General features: G+C 41.7%; 1 protein-coding gene and 1 long non-coding RNA gene across 3 annotated transcripts; both read right to left on the bottom strand.

Annotated features, from left to right (window-relative positions):
• Positions 1 to 361: 361 nt before the first annotated feature.
• Positions 362 to 24,726, bottom strand: LOC131279505 (uncharacterized). Of its 2 annotated transcripts, none has more exons than XR_009186916.2 (3): positions 24,698 to 24,726; positions 739 to 806; positions 362 to 477 (listed from the first exon to the last, which is right to left on the bottom strand). It is a non-coding gene; the product is annotated as an uncharacterized lncRNA (long non-coding RNA). The 2 variants fall into 2 exon arrangements; XR_009186915.2 differs by lacking the exon at positions 24,698 to 24,726 and adding an exon at positions 4,397 to 4,562.
• TEX48 (testis expressed 48) lies at positions 10,062 to 13,704 on the bottom strand. Its single transcript, XM_012527039.2, has 4 exons — positions 13,605 to 13,704; positions 13,238 to 13,360; positions 11,561 to 11,692; positions 10,062 to 10,395 (listed from the first exon to the last, which is right to left on the bottom strand). Exons 1-4 carry the CDS (start codon positions 13,606 to 13,608, stop codon positions 10,292 to 10,294), a joined length of 363 nt encoding a protein of 120 aa, XP_012382493.2. The 5' UTR covers positions 13,609 to 13,704; the 3' UTR covers positions 10,062 to 10,291.
• Positions 24,727 to 26,266: the final 1,540 nt, after the last annotated feature.

The following is a 26,266-nucleotide window of genomic DNA, read 5'->3' as shown; positions in this document are numbered from 1 at the left end:
CTGCGTCATCTCATTCCATCCTCCTACCAACCTGAATGGTCGGCAATGCATCCTTATCCCCACTTTATGGATTAGGATGCTGGAGCTCAGAGAGGGGGCGTGAGGCTCAGTGATTCACCCAAGCTCAGGAAGCAACAGGGCAGGATTCTTCTGGTGCGTGGGACTCGAAGGCCAGTGCTCTCAACTACTATCTAGTCTCGTTCATAGGTTTGGGTGACTACTCCCCTTTTCCACCCCCAGAAAGCTGAAGGAAGCCCGAGCGTGTCCCAGCAGGAGGTGGCTGGGGAGGCTGAGGGCTGGAGAATTGACTCAGGTGTTCTTGCCAGCAGCCATACTCCTGGTTCTGGAACCTACCGAAGGACCGTGGCTGATGATTCTGTTGGGACCTCCTTTGGCTGTGGGCATGAACAGCGGTAGAGGACCCCTCGCTGTCCTGGCAGCAGCAACAGAAGATCTTTGAAGCCAGGTTTTGATGGGCTGTGGGAGGAAGAGAGGGCTTGGGTGCTTCTGGCTCTGCAGCCCCGAATTCCAGAAGCCCGTGGGTATTTAAGCAGTGAGTCAGACTGGACCAGTCTCGCCCGATGGGTCACACCCCTCCCTTCTCCCCAACCTCCCTGTGACTGGCAGGTCCAGTCCCCTCTGCCTGGGCCACATCTCCAAAGTCCAGTTCCTTCTCTTCTGGACAAAGCTGTCTTGCCTGTGGAAAGATCTTGGAGCCTCTACTCTGCTAGCCTTTACCTGTAGGGGTGCCTTGTTGAATCAGCTGATCTCAGGGTCCAGCACAGTACTCTGGGCAGGGCTGTTTCCTAAATGAACATAAGACTGCTGCTGAAGAATGCCAGGCTCTTCTCGGCCAGCTCCTACAGCAGAACCCAGCACATGTGGCCGTGCACACGGCTCAGCTCTCATGCAGGAGTCAGGTTTGTGTGCTGCTCTCTTGGCGTGGGCTCCGGGGCTGGTGCCTTAATCTCCTTGAGCCCCATGTTCTTATTGAGAGAATGGGAACAGGCGTACCCACCTGTGTGTAAAGTGACCGCTGCGATGGCGGATCCACGTATGCGCAGTCCATGCTCCTTCTCTTTCCCCTTCTCTCCCCTGCATGTGGCTTCATGGCTTTGATTTATTTCAGCTGACCCCAGCCCCATGGGAACATGACCGTGAAGCTTAGCCTCACAGGTTCAAGCCCTGGCTCAGCCACTAAGCTGCTGCGTGGCTTAGGGCTGGCCTGTCTCTGGGCCGAGGCTCTCCATCTGTTGCTGGAGCTGCATCAGCTTTCCTAAGACCCTTCCAGCTCTGATCGCCCAAGGTTATAAGCCCTTGTCTTACTCCCAACCTCCTTTCCCTCCAAGCCCTGGGCCATCTCCTACTCTCAAAGCCCCACTCTGAATTTTCATCATGGCCTTGGTCACCGGCAGCACCCCACTTCACCCCATGGCCTCGTCCCTGGGCACCAGCTTCCTCTCCTCCTCTCCCTCCCCCCCCACTGCTTCCCCTCAGGCCAGCCACCATCATCTCTCACCTGGAAGGTGCAGTGGCCTCCTAACTGGTCTCCCTGCTTCCATCCTTGTCTTCCTTAAGTGTCAACACAGCAGTCAGAGGAATCCTCTTAACAGCTGAGTCAGATCATGACATGCCTCTGCTCAGTCTCCCCGTGGCTCCCCATATCATGTGGAGGGAGCGAAAGCCCAAGTCCTTCCCGGGGCTCTCCTGAAACACTTCATAACCTAACCACACCCTCCCCCCAGTTCTGCCCCCACTGTCTTTTCTGACTTCATCTCCCACCTCCTTCTCCTGTGGTCCCTTCTAGCCACACCAAACAACTGCCTGTGCATTTTGCTCCACCTTCTGCCCGGGATGCTCTTCCCCTGGAAATCCACAAGACTTATTTCCTCACCTCCATTAAGCTGTTGCTGCAAGGTCCCCTTTTCTAGGAGGCTTTTTCTGGCTTGCTCAGACTACTACATTCACCCTATTTCAGTTGGGATTCACCTTGTTTCCCTGCCCCACGCTCTTTTCCACACCCCTTGTCGCACTGACATATTCTAGAACCGATTTATTTGTGTGTGCCCAGTCCTCCCCCACTAGTAAGCCACACAAGAGCAGGAAGTTTTGTCTTGTTTGTTCACTGCTGCATCCCCAGTGCGGGGCACAGGGCAGGCAGTTAACAGATGCGGAATGGCTGGACGAACCTGTTTTTATCTTCTTCGGGTTGTGGGATAAACAGTTGCTATCACTGTGGCCAATGGGGGCCAAGGTGAATTCCGGGACCGTCACAACTTGGGGGCCACTGCTTCCTCAGCCTCGTGTCAAGCGGATGGCTTTGTGGACGGCTGGTGGGTTTGCTTTCCAGCCTCCTGCTGGCCCCTCTCTTCCTCAGCGCCTTCAGCCTAAACCTAAATCCATGCTTCCTATCCGGGACAGGTCCCCCAGTCACCTTGTGTCTGGAGCCAGAAATGAGGAAGCCTCTGCTCTTCCTCCCACACTCAGTCTTCCATCAAGACCCCCGTCTGCAGCCCTCCAGCCCCACTGCCCTTACCAGCACCCCTGAACTTACACTCTGGTCCTTGCGCTCACCTGCAACCGGAAGACCTGCCCCTAATGCAAACGGCCTCAAAGCCCTCAGGGGCGCCCCTCTTCTGGGGCTCTGAAACACTTCTGTGATCTGATTCCAGTCAACTTTTCCAGTCCCATTTATTCCCAACCTCATGCTTTACTTCAGCCACAGGAGCTGCTGGCCGGACCCCAATCGTGCTCGCGTTCTGTCACCACTGTGCCTTTGCACAAGCTGTCTCCGCCACCTGAGCTGTTCTCTCCACGATCCTTCACACATCACATTTGAAGGCTCAGCTCTGGTGTCACTTCTCCAGGAAGCCATCTCTTAACCTGGGCTGGATTAGGGGCCTTTCCTTTGTGGTCCCGGAGACCCCTGTGCTTCCCTGTATCATGGACCTTCATTGTACACTCTCGGCCTAACTCATAGCAGGTGCTCAGTAAGTACTTGTGGAGTGGTCTATTTTATCACAGCCTCTTTATTTGCCTGCCAGAGTCTAGACTCCAGTCAAGGAGTTCTCATTTTCATTTGTTCAGCATATATTTATCAAGATCTTACTAATGCCAGGCACTGAGTTGCCGGGCTACTGCCGTGAATGAGAGAAGTGGATCCTCTGCTCTCAAGGAGGCAGGGATGGGTCCAGTTCCCCTCTGGATCCCAGCGCTCATGCAGGGCTGTGTACAGAGTAGGTGTCCTCTCGGTGGCTGAATGAAAGTATGAGCCTTCTCTGACTGTTGAACCACCCCATACCCAATTCTATTCCCATCCCCCCCTTGCTATCAGGTTTTTAACGCCCTGCCATAGAAATGGACAGGAACATCCGTCATTCTGGACTTCTCCATTTCTTCCAGTGGCTTCAATCTTAGAACTTAATAGGGGAAGAGAAACAGCTACGAGGTAAAGGACGAGGACGTTCATTGAGCATCTTGGGCTGGTCTTTTTACATCTTTGAGCATGTTTAACTCTCATCACCACATCCAAAGCAGGCCTTGGCCCCACTTTCCAGCAGGGGAACCTGAGGCTCAGGAAAGTAGTAGCCCCAAAGCTCATGGCCAAAGGAACCACCAGGATTTTGTCTGCCAGTGCTCGAGTCCTCCACGGTCTTACTCTAGAGTTAATGCCGCGGGAAGAGAAATGTTCATGACCACGTCTCCTCCAAAACTGGAAGGCAGGCAGTTTGTAAACAGAAAGGCTCCACCTGAAGCTTGGCTGAGCAGTGCATGTTTTTGTGTTAGACAGATTCAGGAATTAAATTCTTGCTGTGCCTTTCTGCATAATTTAGAGCAAAATAACTCTGTTGGACCTCAATTTTCTATTCTGTATGATGGGGATGGCAAAAACCTACCCTAGAATGTTGTAAGGATTGTGAGATAAGGAGGAAAAGGCTTAGTGGGGTGTCTGGCACACTGTAAAGGCGTAATAAGTGTAAATGATGCTGTATTAGAGATGCTGGCTGGGGAGGGGGTGGGTGCACTTCCTACGACCAGGGCCCCCCTCTAGATGGAAGCAGGTGCCAGAGGAAAGGGCCCTTGGCTTTTCCCCTGTGGGCCATGAGCTTCAGATCTCTGATGACCCCACAGCACTCCTACCAGAACAAGAAAGATAAAAAAAAAAAAGGCAACAGGAAGTCTTCCGGAGCCGGAGGAGTGAGCCCTTTGGGCTCATTCAGCACAGCTGGGGAGACTGAGACCAAGAGAGAGAAACAGTGGGGTGAGGTAAGTGAGGGGTGCTGTCTGCTTCTTGTAGCAAGTGACTGGGGGTCCAGGAGTGATGGAGACATCGTCCCTTTTGGTACAGAAGTTCACCCCCTCCCGCTGTTAGGGCTGAGCCTTGAGCCTCACTCACCTGCAGCTAGCAGAGCAGAGTAGAGAGCGCCTGTGATGTCACAGAGCTGGAGAACAGGGAATGTCGGGGCAAGGGGGTTTGCACTGGACCTCAGAGGCAGAGAGGAGGGAGGGAGGAGGTCTGTGGACTCTCACTCCAGGGGTCCTTCCCTCCGTCCTCGATGCCATGCTGTCCATCATGTCCAGCTGGTGGGCTGGGGTAGTTTCCACATGTCTCTTGTCCTCCTTGGATTATTGGGCTAGCTGGGGCAGGTTCTTCTCATGGGGGTGCTAGAGGCATAAAGAACAATCCCCACTGAACAAGTACATTTCCAGGCTCCTGCTGGTGTGCCATTTGGGGAAGTTTCCATTGGCCAAACCAAGTCACGTGACTGAAAGCCAAGAGGGAGGAATGCACATGTATTAATATTTACCAAAGTATATCTGGCAAAGAAGAGTGAAGAACTGGGGCCAATATTTCATACAATCACAGGGAGATACCATTCCTGTCCTCATCTTACAGATGAGGAAACTGAGGTACAGAGAGTTTCTTAGGTATATTGGTCAAGGTGACAGCAGGTACCTGGTAGAGTGCGGATGGGCAGAGGCTGGGGCATTTTAAAAGTGCAGGGCTGATACTGTTAAATTGCTTTACAAGTGGGTTGTACCAATTTAGTTCCATCTCCACTAGGACAGAAATGTTGGTGTCTTACCTGTTGCCATCACCACCCTCCTCCTGCTCTGGCCTTTGTGTTATGGTGACAGAAACCTGTTCCAGAGCTAGGCTGCAGAGATTCTCCCCATGTGATTAGACTGGGCCTGCCTGAATGATCAAGGATATTTTTTCCATCTTAAAGTGTGCTGATTAGCAATCTAAACTGACTCTTCAACCTTAAACATTTTTGCCCGATGAAGTAACATGTTCACAGCTTCCAGGGATGAGAATGTTGACATCTTTGGGGGGCTATTCTTCTGCTGTCACAGTCCTAATTCAAAAAACAGGAAAAAGGAAAAACAAAGTAACCAAAAGAATGCACAAGGAAGCAATAAAGGTAAAAACAAATTATTGAAGTAGAGTATGGAAAAACAGTGGACCAAATTAATAAGTCCAAACTTTTATGCAAAAAAAATTAACAAGTAGAAGTACTGTCTAGCTTAATCAAGAATAGAGGTAGAAAGCACAAATATATATATATATCATTAGGAAGGACAAGGGGGAAAATAATAATTGAAACAAACCTATGGAAATACATTTGAGATGCTAGATGTAGTAGATAATTTCCTAGGAAAACAGGTTCATGAATTGACCACATTAGAGAAAAAAATCTTAAACAGACCAATTTCCATAGAAGAAATAGAGAAAATTATCAAGGAACTACTCTCCCCCTCAAAAGGCAACAGGGTCAGATGGTTTCACAGGGCAATTTTACCAAACTTTCAAAGACCAGGTAATCCCCAAGCTACTTAAATTATTCTAGAGTATTGAGAGTGAAAACAACTTGCAGATTCTTTTCATGAAGCCAGTATATCATATTGATAACTATCTGATAATATGAAAAAGAAAATCACAAAGCAATATTACTTATGAATATTAATACAAAAATACTAAAAGTTTTAGTGAACAGAAGCCAACTCTATATTATGAAAGTAATACACCATGATCAGGTGGAATTTATTTGTGAAATATAAGTTTGGTTCAATTTGAGAAGGGAGATTATATGATTTTTCCCCCCATAGATGCTGAAAAAGCTTTTGGTAAAATTTAGCATCCATTCCTGATAAAACCATTAAGAAAGAAAATAAAAGAAAGAAGGAAAGAAAATGGAATTGGTGAATATTTTCTTAATATGATAAGATCTATATGCCTGCATCTATATCTGCATCAAGTACTTCTATGTCTGTATCTATATCTATATCTATCTATATCTTAGTTCTAAAGTCAGTTTCTTACTGCACGGACAGACACTAGAAGTACTTCCTTTAAGAACAAAAGCACAGATATCCACTATCCTCACCACTATTTAACATTGTATTGGCAGTATTAACCATTGCAATTAGGCAAGTCAATTATAGATATAAGAATTAGAAAAAGAAGTAGCTAAAATATCTTTTCCTGTACATGGTATAATAGTATTCCTGATAAACCATAGGAGTCAATGATGAAACTACCTCAAACAATAAAAGAATTCAGAAGGGTACCAGGACATAAAATTAATATACTGAACTCACTAGTCAATATGCACAAATAATGCCTAGTTCCAGGGATGATAGAGAAAATCCCATTTACAACAGCTACAAGAAATATTTAATACTTAGTAATAAATTTAATAAGAAATGTGCAAAATTTGTATGAAGAACATTTAACAATAGTCCTGAAATATAAAAAATAATTTTGAATAAATGAAAAGACATTTTTTTGTTTTCAGATAGGAAGAATCAACGTCACAGAGCTGTCAGCTCTCCTTAAGTTAATTTATAATTTTAGCACAATTACAATAAAAATACTGTTACAGTTTTTTTTAAAGAGTTAGAGAAGTTTATTTAAAAAAAATAAGCATGTAAGAATAAAACAGGGTGGTACTGGCAGATGACTAGACTGACCAGTAGAATAGAAGAGAGTTCAGAAAGAGATGCAAATACATATGAAAATTTAGTGTATGATAAAGCTGTCATTTCAAATGACTGGGCCAAAGATGGTCTTTTAAATAATTGGCTGGAATCACTAGCTAACCATTTGGAAAAAAGATAGTTAGATCCATACATCATACATACATAATAAACAGCAAATGAAACAGATCTAAATATAAAAAATAAAACAATACAAACATGCAAGGAAACATGGGTGGATTGCTCTATAAACTGGGTAGAGAGAAAGGCTTTTAAACTATAAACCCAAATCCCACATGCAATAAAAGATTAATAAATTTGACTCCAATACCCAAACACCATAAGCAAAATCAAAAGACAAATGGCATCCTAGAGAAATTATTCACACTTTTAGTATCAAAAGGTCTACTATCTCCAGTATATAAAGAACCCTTAAAAATGAAGGGAAAGTACCCCCCAAAACCCCTACCCAAACAATAGAAAAATGAGCAGAAGATATAAACACAGAATCCTTTATAACAACACATAAAAATCGCCCTTAAACATATGAAAAGATGTTAACTTTCTTTAATAGGAAGATAAATGGAAATTATTAAAACCAAAAGGAGATACCATTTCCCACCTATCAGACTGGCAGAAGTTAAACGTTGGTGAGGGTATGGGGAAATAGTCTCTCTCATATATCCCTGATGGGAATGCAAATTGGTACAGCTTTTACAGAGGGGAATTTGGTAACATCTATCAAAACTACATATGTCTTTACTGTTTGATTCAAAATTCCACACCTAGGAATTAACCCTAAAGGTACAATACCTAAACATAAAAATATGTGTGCAAAAGGTTATTCATCACAGCATGTATATAATTGCAAAATATTGAGAATAATCTAAATGCTTCTATGTAGGAGAATGGTTGAATAAATTATGGGACAGCCACACAGTGCAGACAATGTAATCCAGAAAAGAATCAAGGAGATTTCTGTGAATTCATCCTAAGTGTTTTCCAGGATATATTGGCAAGGTAAAAAGAGCAAGAGAAGATGTTTCTATAATATGCTACCTTTTATATAAGAAAGAAAAGGAAATAATGAGACATTTATATATTTGGCTTTTTTTTTTTTTTTGCCAGAAGAAATATAAGAAATATAAGAAACCAGTAAGATTGAGACTGGCTACCCCCAGGAAGTAGGTGGAAGGGTTTGGGGAGTTTTCTTTGCATGACCTTTTTGTAAAGTTTTGATTTTTGGAACCAGGTTAATCCTTTAATACTGAAAAATAAAACAAAACAAAAACAAAAAACACACTAAATCAACAAGGACCAGTGGAAAAAAAAATCCTGAAGTTAAAAAGAACAAACAAATGAACATAACTATTTTTCAAATGAACGTTATAGCCATGCTGACAGGGTTAAAATAGAAAGAAGTCAAGTAAATTTTGAAGGTGGTATTTGGCTACAAATCTTTAGACAATGTTCAAAAAGGGCTGCAACTGTTCTGAAACTAATTTCCATGTATTCCAGGATTGAGCAAATGGTTAAATATATTGAGTATAATGGAATCAAGATCTTTCATGGAAAAGAGAATGACAAATATGAAAAGGGGGAAATTACCCTAAGTCCTGTGGTGTTTGATTGGAATTAGAGGTATCAGAATGAAGTACTGGTTTTCATTCTTCCTCTCCTTCTCTGTCATCTATGTATAGACATATGTGTGTGTGAATTTCCTAGCGCTGTCCACTGAAAAGGACTAAAAGTAGCAAAGAGCTTCTTTAGTGCCTAGATATTGGCTTCTAAATATTCTTCTTCACTAAAAGGAACCAGGGCTCCTTGAAGAGATGGTTGATTCCAGGAAAACGTGTCTAATCTTATGTGTCAAAAAATAAATTTAAAAGGATGGGGACATGTTAAAAGAACACAGGAGCCAGCTCCCAGGAGGCTTCCAGTGGTCAAATCTAGGACAATTTAAGCATCAAAATAAATAGTGACAGTAAAGGAGTGTAGCCAACTTAATAAAATAAGAATTTCATGCATCTAAACGTATATAGACAAGGAAGCATACAAGCAAATAGATAAAGGGGAAGAAGGAAAGTTTTGCCTTACAATAGAAGAATGACCACCCAACATGGAATGATGGAGCCAGAAAAATCACTGACAAATAGCATGGTAACAATGAATTCTGGCAAGAACCATTTATGGATGTGTAAACTGATGGGTAAAAGTTAGATATTCACAGAGGCTCTAAGTATCTTCCCCCAAATTACTTAATTACAAAGGGAAAAATAGTTACTTGCAGTGGAGAAACCTGGCAGCAGACCCCACTTTCACCAAGTTAATTTCACCAGTGATGGGACCTATTTACATTCTGTGCCTCCTGATATGATGCATCGAGAACAGAATATCCCTTTGATATTCCTGCCAAAAATGCAGATTTGACTCTAATCATAAGAAAATGTCAGATAAAACCAAATTGAGGGACATACGGTAAAGCAATTGTGTCTTCAGAAATGTGAAGCTTGTGAAGACAAAGTATGTTTCAGATTAAGGAGACTGAAGCACCATGACAACTATATGTAATTCCTTGGTCGGGATCCTGGCTCAGCAAAAAAAAAAAATAGTCATAGAAGACAGTTCTGGAGTAACTGAAGAAATTTGAATAGTATTGGTCTCAATATTAATTTTCTTTTGGTAATTGTACCGCAGTTATGTAAGAGAATATCCTTGTTGTTAGGATATATACACTAGCATTCAGGGGTAAAGGGGAATGATGTGTGCACCTCTCAAGTGGTTCAGAAAAAAATATGAGAGAGATGAGAGAAATGATAAAGCAAAGGGGAAAATGTAAACAATGGCTAATTCTGGGTAAAAGGTAAACACTAATCTTGTAACTTTTTTGTTAAGTTTGAAATTATTTCAAAATAAAAAGTTACTCTCTACCAACCTCGCCCCCCCCCCCCCGAAAAAAAAGCTATCCAAAAGGTTAAACAAATTATTAGGTTAATTAAGTGTAGAATATATTTTAAAACGATAAAACTAAGAGTTACTGCTTGGTAAGGGGGAAGCGGGAAAGAGGGGGGACACAGTCCTGTGATGTGACCAAGGACTTTAATTGGGGGCAGCTGCTCCCGCAGGGGCTTTCTCAGAAGCTGCAGTGCCTCTCATTGGTGGCACAGGGATGGCTCAGACGTCTTCTCCTCCTCCAGGGGAGTTTCTGAATCGGTCCTCATGACTCCTGCTCACCGTCCTCTTCCCAAGGAGACGCTCCCGGCAGCTGTGCAGCCTCAGAGGCCCGCGTAGGTGCCACCACTTAGAATGCTCACGGCCTCCCGATGAGGCACGGCTGGAACGGCCACCGGCCCTGGGAGTAGCGGTTTAGGTCTCTCTTGTGAAAACCTTTTTGGGAAACCTGATCATTCAGATCTGAAAGAAGGAAGGGGAAAACGTCCGGGATAAAGGCCTCTGAACTGGGTCTGGATGAACTGTCCTAGTTATATCCATCTCAGGTCACTCCTTAGATTCTCAAATACTGCTGGAGACAAGGTGGACCCCAGCCTGGGACTCGGAGGTCCCTTATGATAGGGAGAGTTTCTCGCAGTAGATTTTACATTGTGCTCTATCGGTGATTCAGTGAGGACAGGGTGTCTTGCAAAGTGCAGTGGCATGGAAAGTGGGACACTTGGGCACATCCTGGCTTTGGCACGGACATCACTCCCTGATTGGTTTCTGGAGAGTCCCCTCCTCTGCTCTTTGGGACCCTAGATCTCCCTTAAGTACAATGAGAGGGTGGGTCTGGAACCATGGAGCCCTGAGATGGGCAGGAGGGAAAGAAAGGGAGCAGAAGAGACAGCGGGGCTGCCAGCACTCCACCCTCTGCTCAAGCAGCACAGGTCTCCTTTGGTCTTCCATAGGAATTGGACTTTGTGTCAGATTTTATTTGCAAGGAGGGTTGAGCAGGTAAGAGCTCGAGAAGGACTGGACTGGGTGATCATTAGCCCTCAGCAGTCCAGGCTCTTAGGCTGAGCTACATGATGTGTTGATGCCCAGCAATGTGAATACATTCTCTTCCTGGACTGTGCCTCTGCGCTGGACAGAGCATCTGCCCTTCCTGGACCCAAAGGTACCTCACCCCCAGCTGAACTTTTCTCAGCCACAAGCATTTACAGGCACTGTTCACATGCCACACGCCTGGCTGGGCTTTGGGGGGACAACAGTGAACAAAACCGACGTGGGATCTGCCTTCCTGGAGCTTGGTGTTGAGTGACTGAGGTTGATATAAACAAACAATCACACAGAACGAATATGTGAAAAAGGGCTCAGAAGAAAAGGTATGGCTGTGTGTCCTCTCCCTTCAGACCAGCTCCTCCTCATGGAATTCCTTCCTTGGAAAATCTTGGAGTCAAGTCTCCCTTAGACAGTGGATATCCCGATGTGCCCTAGACTGGCTGCAGCCTCTGGGTGGGAGATGTGCTGTCTCTTCTACCACCGCACTTAGGTGAGCTCAATTATCAATGGGGTCTGGCCTTCAGGATCAGGCCCCTGCCCCTGGGGGTTCCTGGTTGGTTTTGGGACCCCCATGACGACTTACCCTCAAACTCACTGCTGCTGGAAGAGATTCTCTTCTTTGGATGGATCAGGGGTTGTCCCAAAGGCAAGGGGGATGTTTCCTTGGTGTGCTTGGAATTTTGTTTGTCCAGCTCATCCTTTTGAAGCTTCAAATCTGGCAATGATAATTCCATGTTTTACATAGGGGAGGCTCCGGAGAGATAATGGAAGTGAAAGAATTGTGCCAACTCCGATATAGTACATGTAAGCAAATGGCTATTATGGGGTGGCTGGGTACCTGAATCTACCTCCTCTCATCTCCAAATGCTCCTTCTCATAGGCAGGTGCTGGATTTAAAATATGTATTTACTTTTAGACATCATTTCTTTTTTCTATTTATAAATGTTATGCATATTCATTATGGAAAATTTAGGAAAGAGTATAAAGTAGGTGAAGATGCCCCCAAACACCCCTTCCTTCAGGTATAAAGCAGCCTTTCCTATGTATGTTTTTACATAGTCTATCACATATTACATAGTCTATACATATTATGTATGCCTTTTAGTTTTTCACATATCATAATAAACATTTTTCTCATGTCACTAAAATTTAAGAAATGATGGTTGCCTACCATTCTATTTTATGGATAGGTCAAGATTTTATTTAATCTTGGATGTAGAATGTTTAGACTGTTTTCAGTTTTTATTACCATAAATAATGTGATAAACATTATTGTATAAAAGTCTTTTTATACACTTACATTCCTTCTAGTAACAATCCAGGAGTATAGGATTTTGTCAACAGATGTGGCTATGTTCTGTAATAAATAACTCTGCTATTTACTAGCAGCAAATCTTGAGAAAATTTGTTTAATCTCCCTCTGCTTCTATTTTCATACTTACAAAATGGCGATGATGGTAATATCCACTTCTTAGAGTTATTGTGAGGATTAAATAGTATTATTCTAAAGGGTAAGCTCTGAAGCAGTATGGAATTCATGTGATTATAGCAATGTCCCTATTGCATGTGATTGGAGCTCAATAATTATCATTATCTTATTATTATTTTTATTGATAAAATACTTCCAGGGGAAGTATTTTAAGGTCCCTTACCTGTAGATTTCTTTTTTTTAAAGATTTCTTTTTTATTTATTTCTCTCCCTTCCCCCCACCCCCGTTTTCTGCTCTCTGTGTCCATTTCACTTGTAGATTTCTGATAAACTATACTGTAAGAATTTTTTTCTTTCATTACAGAAATGTAAATGTTATCTCATTTACTCCTCCCAATGACCCTGAAAAGTAGTCATGTTTTAGGCGTATTACCATTTTACAGGTCAAGACAGTGAGGTGCAGAGTGAGAGGTTAAGTGATTTGCCCAACTTCAGTGGCAGACCTGAGATTTGAGCTAGCATGTTTGGCTCCAAAGGCAAGGATCTTAAGCCCTATCTTAATAGTCTTTAGGCAAGTGCTTCTCAAATTTTATTATACATTCAAATTTAACCTGGGGATCTTGTTAAAATGTAGGTTCTGACTCAGTAGGTCTGGAATGGGGCCTGAGAGTGCATGTCTAACAAGCTCACAGGTGATGCTGATAATCCATCTCATTTAGATTGGATTGCCACTCAGAAGCTGAAGGAACTATGGGGGTATCCCAGCAGGAGGGAAGCTGAGCAAACTGAGGTCCAGGAAGGCCATTCATGGTACTCTTATCTGGTACCTACTGCAGGTTGATGGTTGATGCTCTTGGGTTTGACTGGCAAGCTTGGAAGCCTTGATGTCCCCAGGCTCCTCACAATCCCTGCAGCATAAACAGAAGATCTTCGAGGCCAGTTTTTGGTGGGCTGCTGTAGGAGGAAAAGGAATGGGAGCTGTGGACTCTGGGACACGAATCCCAGATGCCTGCTGGCAATTTCCTGTCGAGGGTGTCATTTGGACCAGACTCTCCCAAGGTATAATACCCTCCTTCTCTCCCAAACCTTCTGTAGCTCCCCGTGGCCAACAGGTCCAGGACTTTCTGCCTGAGTTATCTTCTTTTAAGGCCGTTTTCCTTTTTTTTTTTTTTTTTTTTTTAATACAAAATGTTCTTACCCATGGGAAGGAGTTGATGCCTCTACTCTGCCAGCTCTACCTGCAGGGGCACCTTGTTGAACCAGCCGATCTTGAATTTGAGCTGAGTACCCTGGCAGGGCTGATTCCTAAATAAACAAAAGACTGTGGCTGAAAAGTGCTAGTCATTTACCTGCTTTCACTCTCTAGATAAGATCTGAACACAGTAAAGCCCTAGCTCATGCAGAAATCCACACAGCCATGCTCAGATTTTAGATAGATCTATTCTACTCTCTTTCTGGGTATATACTCTTGGGCAAATTCCTTAACTTCCTTAAGTCTCACTTTTTTCATGTGGAAAATGGGCATAGCAGTATCTACTTTGCAGAATTAAAGGGTTTAATACATGAATAGGGGCCACTGTGATGCTAGGTATGCAGTAAGTGGTCAATGTTCATTCTATTTCCTTTTTCTCTTCATTTGCTCCAAATTATTTCAGCTGGTCCCATGATGTCCCATGGCAGGGCATGGTAAAGTCTTGTAAATTCAAGTTCTGCTTCTACATCTAACTTGCTGTGCAGCCTGGTAACTCAATGTTGGTCTCTGTCTCAGGCTCCTCCTCAGCAATAAGAGGCAGTTAAGACAGAAAATTTCTTTGAGGAGCCTTCTAGTTGTGATGATTTTATTTTAGTCTAAACTCCTTTCTTTATGTATTAACTTTTCCAGGTCTCTGGACACTTCCTGTTCTCACTCCCCTTCCTGTGGCAAAACTCCCTTTCTTACCATGCTGTCAGTCAGGTGTCCCTCACAACACCCAATCCACTATGCCTGTGGCCTTGCACATGGCCACTTTCTTCTCTCTTCTACTGCTATACCCTGATCTAAGCTGCCATCATCTCTTGAATTATTGCAAAAGCCTCCAAACTGGTACCCTATTTTTTTTTTTTACTTATTACTAATACAAAAGTTAGGTCAGTGCAGTTTAAATATATCATGTCACTCTTCTGCTAAAAATTTCTAATGACAGGCTAAGATGTATAATGGATGAAGAGCTATAGTATTCAAGAAAGAAACAGAAATTATACAATAGAATTAAATAGAAATCCTAGGTCTAATAAAGTAATGTCTGAAATAAAGATTTATTGGGTAGGATTAACACCAGACTGGACCCAGTAGATGAAATCATTAGTGAATATGAAAAAGGTCAGTAAAAATTATCCAAAGTAAAACATAAAGAGAAAAAGGTTTAAAAAGAATGAACAGAGTATTGTTGACCTGTAGGAGACTATGAAGCTGTCTAACATAGATGTAAAAAAAGTCTCGGTCAGAAGGAGGGGAGGGCAGCAAAAATACGTGAAGAACTAATGGCCAAAAATTTCCCAAGTTTGATGGAAAATATCAAGGCAAGTTCCCAGTGAACCCCAAGCAGGAAAAACATAAAGAAAATAACACTTAGGCATATCATAGTCAAATGGCTAAAAGACAAAGAAAAAAATCTTAAAAGCAGCCAGTGTGAAAAAGACATCACACATTGGGAAAAACACAATAAGACTAATAGCTGGCTGTGTATCAAAAACAAAGCAGACAAACAAAAAACAAAACAAAGCAAAAAACCCAAAAACCAAAACCAAAACAAAACAACCAAAAAAAAAAACCCAAAAAAGTACAAGCTAAAAGACTATGGGAGAGTAATATCTGAAAGTGCTGCAAGAACTAAAAAAACCAGAGAAACCTTGAAAAAACCAGAACTCCATATTCAGTGAAAATATCCTTTAGTAATTAAGGTGAACAAAACTTATTTTCAGCGGAACAAAAACTGAGAAAATTTGTCTCTAGTAGACCCATGCTCCAAAAAATGCTGAAGGAAATTCTTCAGGCTGAAGGAAAATGATACCAGATAGAAACTCATCTACAGAAAGGGATAAAGAGCATCAGAAATGGCTTAATTACCAGAAATGGTAAATATATGGGTAAATGTAAAAAACTGTGTTTCCCCCCTCTTTTTTCAAATCCTTTCAGTGGCTTCTCATATCCCTTGGAAGAAAAGCCAGACTTTTCCCCTGGGCCTTGAGATACTCCTGAATTTAATTATCATCCCCAACCAGCCATCACTATCAACTATCTGACTTCATCTCCTGCTACTCTCCCCCTAATTCCAATTGACACCCACTGGCCTCCTGGCTGATTTTTAAACACACTAAGCTCTCAACTGCCTCCGTTTGTGTTTGACCTACCCTCTGCCTGAAATTCTGTTCTCTTAGAGAACAATGTGGTTCATTCTGCCATTCCCTTGAAAATATTGCTTAAATGTTACCTTTTCTAGTGAGGCTCTCTCTGTCCATTGTATTTAAAGTTGCATCCCCTTGTCTTGGCCAGAACTTAATTCCTTCACCCACTAATTTTTATTTCCTAACACTCTCTATATAACTTACTTATTGTGTTTATGGTATGTTTTATCCTGTTAGATTGTAAGTCATGTAGGGATATGGATTTTCATCTGTTTGATTTATTCCTCTATTCTCAGTGTCTAGTGTAGGCTGTCAATAAATAGTGTTGAATGAATGAGTGACCCAGCATTTATTCGTGTTTTGTCTTGCAGGCACTGGGGAACATTGAGGGTTGGGTGGTAATTTCTCTACCAGGTACATCTCAATCTTTAGGACACAGCCCACTTTATGCACATATTTAGCTGACTCTGATGACTATGAGATAATTTTGGGTTTGCTCTCTGCTGGTTGGGATTATGTTCCTTCTCTGCCTACCTGCAAATCAAGTTTATTTTTCTTCTTTCCTTGTTCCCTATTTTGGGGAATGGTCCAGTCACTTCTGCTCCTCCCACGTTCACCAGTGCTTTGATTTACTTATCAAATATCTTTCAGTCTGGTCTGCTGCAATTGGTTCTTGTTGTCCTCACTATAGTCTAAACCACCATCACCTCTCACCTTAACAACTGCTAAAACTTTCTCACTAGCTTCCTCGCTGCCACCTAAAGTTAGATTATTTGGGTAAAATACAAATCCCACCTTATTGCTTCTCTGTCTCAAACCCTTCAGGGCACCCCAAGTCTATTGGTCCAACTCTTCTTGTGCCCACCACTGTCAATTTCTTCTGCTTTATCTTCCCTTTGCCTCACCTGTGCTCCTACAGCCATAAGAAGTGCTGTATAGGCAGTTCTCTCCAATGACTCTTTTAATAAGTGGTGCCTTTTTAAATACTGTTCTCTCTACCTGGGAGTTCTCACCTCACTCCTTCACTTATCAAGCCTCATGATTGAACTCAGGGGTTCCTTTCTCCAGGAAGCCATCTTTCACCCCTGGGATGATTTAGAGCTATCTTCTATGTCCCTCCACAGCATCTCCCATCATGTTTTCCTATAGCATAGCCCATTATTTGACTGCTTATCTTATGGTAAATGCTCAGTAAATACTTGTTGAAAGCACTGTATTGTAAATACCTATTTATTTTTCAGCAGTCTAGATGTTAGTCTATGAGCTCTTTTCATTTGTTTGGCACATGCTTATTGAGAGGTGCTGGAGATAGAGCAGGGAACAAGACAGATAAATCCTTCACTCCTATGGTGGCTGGGTTAGTGTCTTATTCACTTTTTTATTTCCAGCATTCAACCCAGGGTTAGGCACTAAATAGGTACTTTATAAATATTTGTTGAATAAATACTTGAATCTTCTCTGGACTGATGGACAACAACAATCTGCCAAATACTACCTCCTTTCTTCCACCCACTAACTGGATTTTAACTTCCTATACATAAGTTATTTCTTGTGGACTGACATGTATAGCAGGATAGACACATAGAGATGTCCTCATTTGATGGGATCCTTGGACAAAGATGGAAACTCATTGGGCTCCTTCACCCAGTCTACTTAGTCTTTGGGATCTGCCAGGTCAGTTTTCAATATGATCTGAGCTCTGACTTATTTCATTGAGCTCTCTGTAATGGATGTATTTTATTTTCCTAGGATGTAAATTGAAGAAAAAATATGTATAAGGCAATTGGGCCTATCTCCAGTTGTTTTGGAGAGGAACCATTTAGCAAGTATGGTGGGATGAATTGTGAATCCAGTTTGGACATGTTCTTGGTCTTGGTCTGCATTCTGGAGGACATGGACTCATTATAAATAGAACCCCTTGAAGATGTTATTTCAGTTCAGGTGTGGCCTAAATCAGGCTGGGCTTTGATCTGGATTACTGAAGCGCTTTATAAACAGAATGAAATTCAGACACAAAGAAAGCCATGGGAAGACACCAGAAGTCAATGGAAAAAGGAGAAGATTTCGTAATGTGCATTTCCACCTGACAGAAAATCCAAGGACCAAGGATCTCTACGGCCAGTCCCCAAACAGCACAATATTAAAAGCTTTGCTTTGCTGACACCTCAATTTTGGATTTCTCCTAGCCTCAAAACTGTGAGCCAATAAAGTCCCATTGTTTAAGCAATCCCGTTGTATGGTATTTGTGATCACAGCTGGAAAACTAAAACAGTGAGCACTTCTTGTCACCTATCTGCTTATTCTGCCATTGTTTGTTTTCTCTCAGTTTTCTAAATCTCCTTATACAAAGTCTTACCCCGAGGGGTTTTGCTTTGTTCTGGGTTGCCTTGTATCTGTTGAATGTAGAAGAAAGTGCTCCATAAGGAAGGAATGGAAGCATAGACTTGATAAAATAAGTTCCTACCACAAATCAGCCCAGAGAACTAGTGGTTGGAGGCCTGCTAGATTGCTGACCAAATTGTGCAAAGGTAATTGCTAAAACTTTGCCTTGGGTGCCCTCAAAATCTTCATGAACACACATACTCTTACTTGTTACAATATGAAAGAAGACCACTTTACTTAGCCTACATTCTGGGGCCAGCAATTTCCAGGTTGATTACAGGCTCCTTTGTAGACTTTGCTTGGCGGCTGCGTAATAACAAATTTTGACCAACCATAGTGTCCTCTTTCCTATTTGTCATGGTCTCATCTACATTAATTTTGCTGCCTCTTCTTGGAAAAATTCTTGCTCTGTATATATGCTCTCATTATGTGTACTTTCACATCCTTATCTTAATAAATGGCAAATTACACTCCGATGACTTAGAATTACAATGACCATTATGGTGAAAAAAAAATTTTAAGGTGAAATTTTGACATTAAAAATAGAGATTTAAGAGGTGCTATAGAAAAGACAAAAGACAAAGATAACATTCAGTGAAGAGCTGCTTTGATTGTTATGCTCTGGCCTTAGGGGCAAAAAAAAAGATTTTACTTCCACTTGAACTCTCTACAACCTACTTTCTTTGCATCTCTCTTTTTCTCTCCACCCAGCTTCATCCTTACCACCTACTCATACTCCCATTCCTTCCCTTGACCTCCCCAAACAACTTTCCTCGGGGGGTATTTCTCTAGATAAAAACAATCATATTGTACAACAGCCCCTTAAATCTCCTGTATTAGAATGGCCTGGAGAGAGGTTGAATTTAAACCTTGGGTAAGATTTAATTTGAGTGAGAATATTTAATATCTGCCCAAGTTTTAGAATGACAGGAAGTTGCTCTATAAACCAGTTATAGAGTTAGTTATTGTCCTGTTAGTTACTTATTGCCCTGGACTATCATATTTATAGCAATTAGTTCACTGAATTGTTGACAATCAGATAGCAAAAATGTTTAAAAGCAGCAAGGTGGAAAATACCAGAAGATTTAAAGAAATGACCTACTCATAGATCAAAAAACAGACTTGGGAAGCTAAGCAAAATAGGCAATGCACCCCATAAACCATCTCAAAAGACTTTCTCTTAAGAATATATTGAACAAAGGCGTAAAATTGCAAACAAAATGAAGATAAATCAATAGGAGACTTAAAAATAGATTTTAGGAAACTTTCAAATGCTTCGGGAGCTGAGGGGGACTTAAGTAAAGAGAGTCTTTTTTTCTGCAAAAGGCTCAGACCTGAAATATGGGATTTAGGAAAAAATAAGCTGTAAAAGTAAATGTCAGTTTAGAAGATCTGATCATTTTCAAAGAGCCCTAGAAAACAGGCAAGTTAGAAATCAAAATAATCTTATGGCCTCCTGCATAAAACAACTTGCTCCTGAAATAAAGACAGGGCAAAAAATTCCTCTCTTCTTTAAGATCAACACCCTAAAATCAGTAGTGTTTCTGTATCTAAGCAATGAAAAATCAGAAGAAGAAATCAAGGAAAAATTCCATTTACAATAACAACTAAAAGAATCAAATATCTAGGAATAAATCTAACCAAGGATGTAAAGGATTTCTACAAAGAAAACAAAGCATTGCTGAAGGAAATCAAAGAAAACCTAAATAAATGGAAGGGCATTCTGTGTTCATGGATTGGAACACTAAATATTGTTAAGATGTCAATCTTACCCAAACAATTTATAGATTCAATACAATCCCAATTAAAATTCCAAGAACCTTCTTTGCAGAAATGGAAAAGCCAGTCATTAAATTTATATGTACGGATAAGAGACCCCAAATAGCCAAAGTCACCTTGAAAAAGAAGAATGAAGTTTGAGGCCTCATCTTCCCGGTCTTAAAACTTATTACAAAGCTACAATAAGCAAATCATCATGGTACTGTCACAAGGACAGATATACAGACACACATTTATGGCTAACTGATTTTTTTTAAAAAAAGATTTATTTATTTATTTACCTCCTCCCCGCCTTGCAGCTTGTTTTTTTGCTGTCTGTTCTCTGTGTCCATTTGCTGCGCATTTTTTCTGTGTCTGCTTGTCTCCTGTTGTTGCTTAATCTTGCTGCATCAGCTTTCCATGGTGTATGGAACAGCTTGCCTTCACAAGGAGGCCCTGGGATGCGAATCCAGGGCCTTCCATATGTTAGACGGGAGCCCAACTGATTGAGACACAGCTGCTTCCCCCAACTGATTTTTGACAAGGGGACAAAGACCATTCAACTGGGAAAGAATAGTCTTTTCAGCAGATGGTGCTGGAAAAACTGGATCTCCATTTGCCAAAAATTAAAAAAAAAAAAAAAAAAAAGGAGGACCTTTACCTCACATCTTATAGAAAATTCAACTCAAAATAGATCAGGGAAGCAGATGTGGCTCAAGTGATAGAGCTTCCACCTACCATATGGGAGGACCTGGGTTCTATCCCTGGAGCCTCTTGGTGAAAAAGAAGAAAAGGAAGTGTGCCTGTGTGGCAAGCCAGTGCCCACACAAGTGCCTGCATGATGAGCCAGTGCCTGCATGAGCGCCTGCGTGGTAAGCCAGTGCTCCACACAAGTGACTCATGCAGCAAGATGATGACACATCAAAAGAGAGACAAGGAGAGAGTCGAGGTGAACTGCAACAGAAACCAGGAACTGAGGTGGCGCAATTGACAGGGAACCTCTCTCCCCATCAGAGGTTTCCAGGATCGAATCCCAGTAAATCTTAGAGGAGAGGAAATGAGAAGAGAAGACAACACAGACAGCAAAAACAGCAGGGCAGAAGGAGGGGAAGGGGGGAAATAAATAGATAAATAAATCTTAAAAAAAAAAAAGATCCAAGACCAAAATATAAGAACCAGAACTATCAAACTCCTTAGAAGAAAACATAGGGATGTTGTTAGATAATGGTTTCTTAGACTTTACACTCAAAGCACAAGGAACAAAAGAAAAAATAGAAGGGGCCTCATCAAAATTAAAAACTTTTGTGCCTTAAAGGGCTTTATCATGAAAGTAATGTAACAGCCTATACAATGGGAGAAAATATTTGGAAGCCACATATCTGATAAAGGTTTAATATCCAGAATATATAAAGAAAACTTCAACTTAATAAAAAGACAATCCAATTGAAAAATGGGCAAAAGAGATTTTAATAGACATGTCTCCAAAGAAAATGTACAAATGGCCAGAAAGCACATGAAAAGATGCTCAACATAATTAGCCCTCAGAGAACTGCAAATCTAAACTGCAATGTGATACCATTTCACACTATTAGAATGGTGCAGCCTCTGTGGAAGACAGCTGGGCTGTTCCTCAGAAAGTGAAGTATAGAATTTATACGAGGTAATCCTGTTACTAGGTATATACCCCACTACTTTGGAAATCAGAATTGAGAAGTAATTCTGATTAGATTTTAGACTGAGTTTCTCCACAGAACCTCCAGGAGCAGATGGTCCACAGAAGTTGATTGCTGATCCAAGATCTGAGGAACAAGGTGACAAGCATCCTGAAGTAGAATGCTTCTGCCCAAGACCATTGCAAGTTTTTCTCAGGTCCTGGGACTACTGACGGAAATCGCTTCTGCAATAGTTTAATTATTTATCCTTTACCCATTTGGTCATATTTACCTCTTGTTTAAGATTATAAACTTCTGACTTAGCCTATCACATTCTCCTTATTAATAATAGTAACTATCTTAGATCTGGGCTTTACCGGGACATTCACCATCCTAACTGTACAATTCAGCTCTCACAAGCTGGTGCTAGTGAAGCCATTTTCAAGAATTTGGGTATGTCTCCCCCTACCTATTTCTGGAAAAACCCCAATAAAGTGAATTTTGATTAAGGGGTTCTAGTCAACAAATAGCTATAAGAAATGTTGGATTAATATTTACTGATAAACATTCAGGATAGGGTTGCTACAACTCTACCTACATAAAGACCATGGCTCAAGCTGGTTGTAATGGGGTAACTCCAAGTCATACTTCCCTTTGACAGTTGTCTATGGCATTTTCTTTGTAGTAATACTACAAAGCAAATTCCAAAAGACACTCAAACATTTGAAACAATTAGCTATTCCTATAAAATGAAAACCCACCATGTTCAGATATAGAAAAATTGAGGATAGAATAAAAATACATCACACAAAGCTAACAATAATGATGTGCATGTAGACAATGCATATATGAAATAAAATGTCTTTGGGCAGAAAGATGGTCTTACAAATATTTTTGTGATGTAACAGTGACCATATTAGGATAAGATCAGAGACAATCTTCTTACATTTATCACTTCTACCATGTACCTTGTGGGTTCATTCTTTATGTGGAAAGTAGACTCTTTGGTGCCAAATGGAACCAAGACTGATGGTTCTGTTAGACCATTCCAAGTATATGACTATGCAACACTGTCAGTGGACTATGTCTTCTTACATGGAGCCTGGAGCTTGGGCTAGAAATGCCAATAGATGGAAAAGACCTCTCAGGACAGTGAACCCTTCACTGACACTGTCCAACTCAAGGTGCTCATTTTGCATTACCCTGGTTGACATAGGAAATAAAAGCCCATATCCCCTGGGGCACAACTGACCAACTTAAATTTGTAGCTTAAGTAATTGCAGATAGTAGACTATATTTCAATTATATTTTGGCTAATGGGGGTGTCTACACCATTGCTTCATGTTACTATTGGTGAGGTTCATCTATATCTAAGCCAAAAGGATTGTAATCTGGTGATCTAAAGTAGAACCAGAGAGTGGTATGAGATTTATTTTCTTGACCATGCCTTGGAAACCACGGGTCATGATTCTAGAGTGCCTTGCAGACCCTTCCTAAAATACTGTTAATTATTATTGTTTGTCTCACAGTCATTCAGTATTAGTTGTTCCAAAGAGTTAAATGCTTTTGTGCAGCATCTGTCCCATCAGAAGATGTTCAACAAATGATTCAAAGCCAAAAACAGGAAGAAATCATGGTGACCGATATTCAACCTGAAAATCAAACCTTTGCAAATGGAACTGTACCTTCAAGAAAAGTCAATAATTGTGAAGATCTAGACAATCCTTGAGGTTCTTTCCTGCAGTTTTGGTCAAAGGGGGTCCAAAAAGGAGGAGAGACTGAGAGTAGCAAAAGGAGTCCCTACAGTCCTAGGTAAAGCCTGATTTGTCTGTAACCATGGTAAAAAATAATCACCAGCACCTGTTCTAAACCTTTTAAAATATCAATGACAACTTGCCTTGGTGACCACTTTTCTGAAAGTAGCAGACATATGCCAGTGGTCACACCTTCGTATCTATAGATCTACTATTTCTAAATACTCCTGCCTCTCAATTGCCACCAGTCCATAAATTTAAAATCCCCCAACACCTTTTACTTATCAGCCATTAGTTGTGTTCTTAGAGGCTTTGCCATCCTAGTTCTTTCTTGTTTAAGCAGAAATAAATTCAGGTTTGGGCTCAGATAATTGAATGGTAGTCTCTTCCTTGAAATCAGTTTATGCAAATATGTATAAATATTCAAATCCCCCCTCTCAATCACTCTCCCTTTTAATACACATGGCAGTTTATTACACACAATGTGTTGCACCTTGGTTTTAAAAATTAAATATATAATCTTGAGGAGTGTTCCATGTTAGCAGTGTAGCATGATTTTAATGTAGGTTTGACTCCAGAGCCTACTCTGACCATTGCTTTACTCTAGCAGTTCCAGCAGGAAAAGACAGGGTTAGAACCACTTTCTCCTCTGAGCGTTGATAGCAGGGAGTCTTGATCTTTTGGACCCTCAGGAATGGAAAGACTGAGGAAGAAGAGTGTAGCAGTTACAAGCACGTGCTTTGGGTATAAGCTTTGAAGATATGTTACTTCTTAGTGACAAAATTTAGAGGAATGTAACCTCCTTGAAATGCAGTTTTCCTATTTGTAAAATGCGGATGATAATAATAACTACCTTAGAAGGTTGTTGTGAGGATTAAACAGTTAGGGAAAGTCCTTCACACAGTTTTCCAGCACATTTTAAGAACATAATAAGTGTCAATGTAGGTGGTGCTGCTGCTCCTGGCTGGGAAGCGGGTGGGAGAGGAGTTTCTTGCACTACCTGAGCCCCCCTCTAGATGGAAGCAGGTGCCAAAGGAAAGGGCCCTTGGCTTATCAATAACCCTGTGGGCCATGAACTTCAGATCTCTGGTGATCCCACAGCATTCCTACCAGAATAAGAAAGTTAAAAAAAAAAAAGAAAAAAAAAGAGGCTTCAGGAGCTGGAGGAGCCCTTGATGGACATTCAGCACAGCTGGGGAGACTGAGACCAAGAGAGAGAAACAATGGGGTGAGGTAAGTGAGGGGTGCCGTCTGCTTCTTGTAGCAAGTGACTGAGTCCAGGAGTGATGGAGACATCATCCCTTTTGGTACAGAAGTTCACCCCCTCCCGCTGTTAGGGCTGAGCCTTGAGCCTCACTCACCTGCAGCTGGCAGAGCAGAGTGGAGAGCGCCTGTGATGTCACAGAGCTGGAGAACAGGGAATGTCGGGGTGGAAGGGGTTTGCACTGGACCTCAGAGGCAGGGAGGAGGGAGGCAGGAGGACTGTGGACTCTCACTCCAGGGGTCCTTCCCTCCGTCCTGTCCTCGATGCCACGCCGTCCATCACGCTCTCTATATGGGGCTCTTGAAGCGAAGTCCTGGTGCCTCAGTGGAAAGCGCCTTGAGGATGGCTAGCCCAGAAGGGGGCAGCATAGCATCGGACTCAGACAGACGTGGGTCCACATTCTGTCTCCATCAGCTGGGTGGTAACTTAGCCAAATGTACTTCATGTCTGGGTTTCTTTATCTGCGAAATGGGAACAATAATAATTTTATGTCCTACATATATTTTTAGGATTAAATGAGAGCATGTAGATAAACATTTAACACGGTGTCTGGATGTAATAAGCATTCAACAAATGGTAGTTGTTAACAATACATCCAAAAATGAAATGACGTTTTCCTCCCAAACTAGTTTCCAAAAAAGAAAGTCAGGGGGAATCGCTTTGGATTTGAGCCCTCACAAGATTTCTCACCTTTCAAATGGCTCATCTGAGACAACAAAGTACTATTTGGCAAAGTGAAATCAGGTTAAGGTACTCTCAATCAGTGGCACATTTGGATGCTTATAGAAGTCCCTGGATATCTTGGAAAGAGGACAAAGAAAGGAAATTCAGATCAGTTTCTGAAGTTTGGGGGAGCTGTATGTGGAGAGGGAGTTGTAACCTTAGCATCATAAGTAGATAAAACTGCCTTTTGAAGCTCATTTGAGAAGCAACAATCTCACGTGGTAGCATTGAAGGTTCTCAGTCTGCCTTCAAATGAGAATCAGACTTCTCCCAGATGAATTAGAATCTTTGGGAGTGGGGCTTGAGCATCTGTCCATAGGTTTACTAAGTGTTGCAGGTGGTTCTTATGTGGAATCAAGGCTAAGAACTATAACATTGTGGAGCTCACCACTTACATAGTGGTTCTCAGCCCAGGCTGCACATTGGAGTCTTGGGAGGAGCTTTAAAAATATTATGTCTATGGGAATGTGAAATGGTGCAGCCGCTGTGGAAAAATTTGGCAGTTCCTCAAAAAGTTAAACATAGAATTATCATATGGCCCAGCAATCCCACTCCTAGGTATATATTCAAAGGAATTGAAAACAGGGGATTCAGATACTCGCACAGCAATGTTCATAGAAACATTATTCACTGTAGCTAAAAGGAGGAAATAACCCAATTGTCCGTCAACTGATGAATGGATAAACAAAATGTGGTATATACATATAATGGAATACTATTCAGCAGTGTAAAGGAATGAAGTTCTGATATGTGCGACAATAATGATGAACCTTGACAACATTATTCTGAGTGAAATGAGTGAGACAAAAATGGACAAATATTGCATGATTCCACTTATATGAAATAACTAGAATAAGCAAACTCATGGAGACAGAAAGATTAGAGGTTACCAACGGCTGGGAGCTAGGGAATGGGAAGACATTGCCTAATGAGTACAGAATTT

This window comes from Dasypus novemcinctus, chromosome 8, assembly GCF_030445035.2.
Source record: "Dasypus novemcinctus isolate mDasNov1 chromosome 8, mDasNov1.1.hap2, whole genome shotgun sequence".
Classification (NCBI taxonomy): domain Eukaryota; kingdom Metazoa; phylum Chordata; class Mammalia; order Cingulata; family Dasypodidae; genus Dasypus; species Dasypus novemcinctus.
The sequence above is the reverse complement of the archived record's forward strand: the minus strand, read 5'-3'. Positions and strand labels throughout refer to the sequence as shown.